Below are 3,901 nucleotides of genomic sequence, written 5' to 3'. Positions count from 1 at the left end.
CACGCAAGACTATCAGATGCTGGGTTCAAGCAGTATATTAGTGCAATGTGTCTGTACTGCAAGCGCGACGAAAAAGATTTGACAGCGGTTGGCGTCTACGTCGACGATCCCCTTGTTACAGCAACAAGAGCCGCAGAGGTCGAGCGTTTCTTCATTTCAATTTCAGTCAGGAATCTCGGATCAGTGTCGAATTTTCTCGGTACTAGAGTGACGACACGCGACGCCCACGCATATGCTCTCGATCGGGAGGAGGCTATTGTCGAGGTATTGCGTGAGCACGATATGGCATCGACAAATCCTAGGCGGACACCTATAGGTGACGACTGCTACGACGAAGCCACACCAGAGATTTTACGGCCACAGGAAAACGCCGGCTTCGGGTCGCCAAGTATTCGTTCGTTTCAGTCGTTGGTCGGTAGTCTGCGATGCACGCGGCCAGACATTGTGTTTGCGGGTCACAAAGTCGCGCGACAGACACATGCGCCGCGTGTACGAGACTGGGAATTGGCAAAGAGGATTACGTGCTACTTCAGTTGAAGCAAATTGATACAGCTTGAAATGCACGGTAATGCCGACTGCGACGGATCAGTGACGCTTGAGTCTTACAGTGATGACAACTTTGCTGCCGCCATGGGAGACAGAATGTTGCTCACTGGTGACATCGCTATACTAAACGGGATGCATGTGAGCTGGGCAGCCAAGAAATAGGGAGGAGTCTCGACTACAGAAGCCAAAATTTGTCGCAGCATCTGAGACGGTTCGCGACCTCCACGGTATTAAAGAGATGCTAAAAGAGGTGAGACTCGCGCCGGCTCAGCCTATGCTGATGCCCAGGCTGCGATCCATCAGAAACAAAGGTGCAGCGAGGCTGTCTTAGCTTTTCACTTAAAAAGAAGCTGAGCCAAGGTCGATCTTACGTTCTTTTCAAGAACCAATGCAAGTGTAGCGGATCGTGATCTGCTACTTCAAAGTACTAAAGCCTAACTAAGGCAAACGAAAACTTCTGTTCAAAATAAAAACTGTATTTAATTGTTTTGGTTGCGGTAGATCCGCCAATATCTAAAATTTCAAGGTTTTCTTAATTGATATAGTAATATCCAATTTATATTTCGAGACCTAATCAATACTATAACATGCATTACTACTCGTACATGTGTTCTTGTTACGGTGTAGCCACATCACTGTGTGATTACATTAACTGTGTAATACACAACTATGTACGGTCGCACAATTTACAAAGGTACGTGTAACCCCATTATATAGGGAGAGATTTCGTCCATGAAATATAAACACATTTAAAGATCTGGCTCGTCGAGAATGTGCTACATCCGCTCGGAACTCATGCTCGCGGATATGATGACTAAGGCTTTAGATCAGCACAAGCTTGCTAAGCTGCGAGAACTCGTGGGTTTACGCTAGGTATGGCGGCAAGGAACGATCGCGAGGAGGAGTGTCAGAAGTTCGGAACAAAGCATACGTTGCGCGATCAAATTCTCGGACCAGGGACGATATTGTATGATCACGCCCAATGACGTCAAGGAAAGGCTTAAGGGTAGCATAAAGTGGCGAACTAAGGACTTAAATATATTTACTTCCAAACTTGCTTTCTACTCCTCATTTCATCTTCTTAACACAAGCCTCAATGCAATCATTTGAGGTACTCGGTAAGGATCTTGTTGGTTCCGCCCAATCGTGTTGTTAACATGCGAATCGAACAAATGTCAAAAGAAATTGGAAAAAGACCTCTAGTTAGTTATTAGACATTTTAACTAATCAATTTTGAGCTTAAGCAGAGGAGAGTTTTCATTCACCGCGCGAGCAACTGAGCCCATCGAAGGCTTTAAGTCAAGCATTTAAGGAACTTCTTCGCTGACCTTAAGTTTCGACCGGAAATATTCGTGTTTTTTGGCAATTTCTATCCAACTTTCGTACTTGTCATTCAAATCTCCAGAAGTGGTACGTAGGCGAGACTTGATATCTTTGACTAAGTATCCTTCATTCAACCACTCTGAAAAAAACACTTCAGCTAATGCTTTTTCGTAAGTGCCTTCTGCCGAATATAATTGGTCTTTGAACACTTTCTCGAAGGTTTCTGGTGGATATTTCGTCGCCAGAAACTTGCGAAATAACAAAACATTCTCGAAGTGGGATGGACTAGAATGCTTGTAGTACATGAACAGGGCGATTATTTTACGATTTGATATTGGATCTTTTTCCAACCCAAGAGTCGTAGTGAGAGAGTTCAAGGTCTCTCCATTGGAGTTCCAGTGTCGAAAGAGACTGAATGACAGCGGACGATAAATATTCTCTTCTTCTTCAGCCATCACTGAGAGCAAACTCGCAATCTCTTCTTCACTCAATTTCATCTTCAACACGTTGAACATCGAATCTCCACGTTTTTCAGTTGGTTCAATATGCTCAGCCGTGTACTCCAAAAAAGTCCAGAGATGAGGACTGGATATAAGTTGCTCGTGCTCCAAATTATCTGTTTTTGTAATAGGCAAGATGTTCTCGAGAGGAATATGACAACTGCTCCAATGACTGCGCAATCCTTTAAAGAGGCTTGCGAAAAATAACTTTCGTCGCTCGCTGTCTGCTCTCGAATACCTTTGCTCATCTACGGACAATTCCTTAGACCGAGTAACAGACGATCTGTCAGTTCCAAACACTTTCAAGGCAAGCAAGTCCGCCAATTGTTTGTCTCTTTCAGGGATGGATGGCATGTTGTTGTCTACACTCTTTTCAGCTGTCACTAGCTTGAGACCAGTGTCACTTTCAACCAGTTTGGAAGTCACAATCACCCGAGCCAACTCTTTATAGAGATCAGATTTAGAGAGTCTCTCGAAATAAGTGATCCACACTGACATGTCAAGACTCTTCATCGTGATGGCGAGATCCGGTACTATAATGTGGTAAAGCTGGGTATAGCCAACATGCTGATTATCCCATTCCAAAAACAAGGTATCCAATAACTTTCGTGGGATAGAATTGGGTTCGGTCATTGCACCACCATCCAGCAACGCCAAAACAATCTTCACGCAGGCCCTTTTTCTTCATGTCTAAAAGCAAAGTTTCGTATGGACCAAGATGTTCATAGCGGGGTGTCATGGTAAGGTACTTGATGTACAACGGTAAGTTCGGGTTTTCCAAGAAATAAAGACGGCTGAAGTCCACCTCTAAAATCTCTTCTGCTTGCTCTGCGCTTACACCCAATCGTTTCCACGAACTGAGAAGAAACGGCTCAAACTTGAGTACGATTTCTCTCAGACGATTATAATTCATACCCTTCACGTCTTCTGAATCGAGTCCTTTTTGTATGTCCGAGTTTATGTAGGTCTCGTCATGAATCTCGTATTTACCTCTTGCCTTGAATACTCCGAGGCCTCGAGCTAGAGATGCGAGCATTCCATACTCTTTATCGCCAGCCACATGGCTGAGTCCGTAAAAAATTGCCTCGGGTGATCTGGATTTGATTATGAACGCCTTTGTGATCTTGTCTACAACTTCAAGGAGTTTATCACTCGTAAAAAAATTGATTTCAAGAGGATTGATCTTGCTCTCGGCAATCAAGCGAGTTGCAAGTTTGTACTTGTTTAAAGCGAACTTATTTTGGAGATCGACTAAGGCATTCGTCGCAGATTCCACAAACCATTCAGGTAGAAATCCACCCCTCTCATCGTTCTGGTTAGGGTCGTAAGGCACCATCTGCTTTAAGAATCGTTGGCCAGATTGAGCACTAGCGTCTTCTGGTGTCGGCATGAAAAACGTGAAACAAACCACAAGAGAGAATGACAACGCGAGGAAGATGATGCCCCGATATGCTGGAGACCAGAGATTGATAGACATTGCTTGCATCCCGGAAGTGATTAAGCGAAAGCAAATTGAGAACTGGCAGCTAAAC

The 3,901-nt window shown here is 44.2% G+C and overlaps 2 protein-coding genes across 2 annotated transcripts; both read right to left on the bottom strand.

Annotated features, from left to right (window-relative positions):
* Positions 1–1,853: 1,853 nt before the first annotated feature.
* PHALS_10308 (uncharacterized protein) lies at positions 1,854–2,882 on the bottom strand (the record flags this gene model as incomplete). Its single annotated transcript, XM_024725708.1, has 1 exon — positions 1,854–2,882. The coding sequence occupies one exon, from the start codon at positions 2,880–2,882 to the stop codon at positions 1,854–1,856; it is 1,029 nt and encodes a 342-aa protein (XP_024576457.1).
* A 58-nt stretch (positions 2,883–2,940) lies between these two features.
* Positions 2,941–3,759, bottom strand: PHALS_10307 (uncharacterized protein; the record flags this gene model as incomplete). The annotated part of the gene is made up of 1 exon (XM_024725707.1): positions 2,941–3,759. One exon carries the CDS (start codon positions 3,757–3,759, stop codon positions 2,941–2,943), a length of 819 nt encoding a protein of 272 aa, XP_024576456.1.
* Positions 3,760–3,901: the final 142 nt, after the last annotated feature.

The sequence above is a fragment of the Plasmopara halstedii genome (assembly GCF_900000015.1).
Source record: "Plasmopara halstedii genome assembly, contig: Scaffold_470, whole genome shotgun sequence".
In the NCBI taxonomy this organism is placed as follows: domain Eukaryota; phylum Oomycota; class Peronosporomycetes; order Peronosporales; family Peronosporaceae; genus Plasmopara; species Plasmopara halstedii.
Note: the sequence above shows the minus strand (reverse complement) of the source record. Positions and strands in the feature narration are given on the sequence as shown.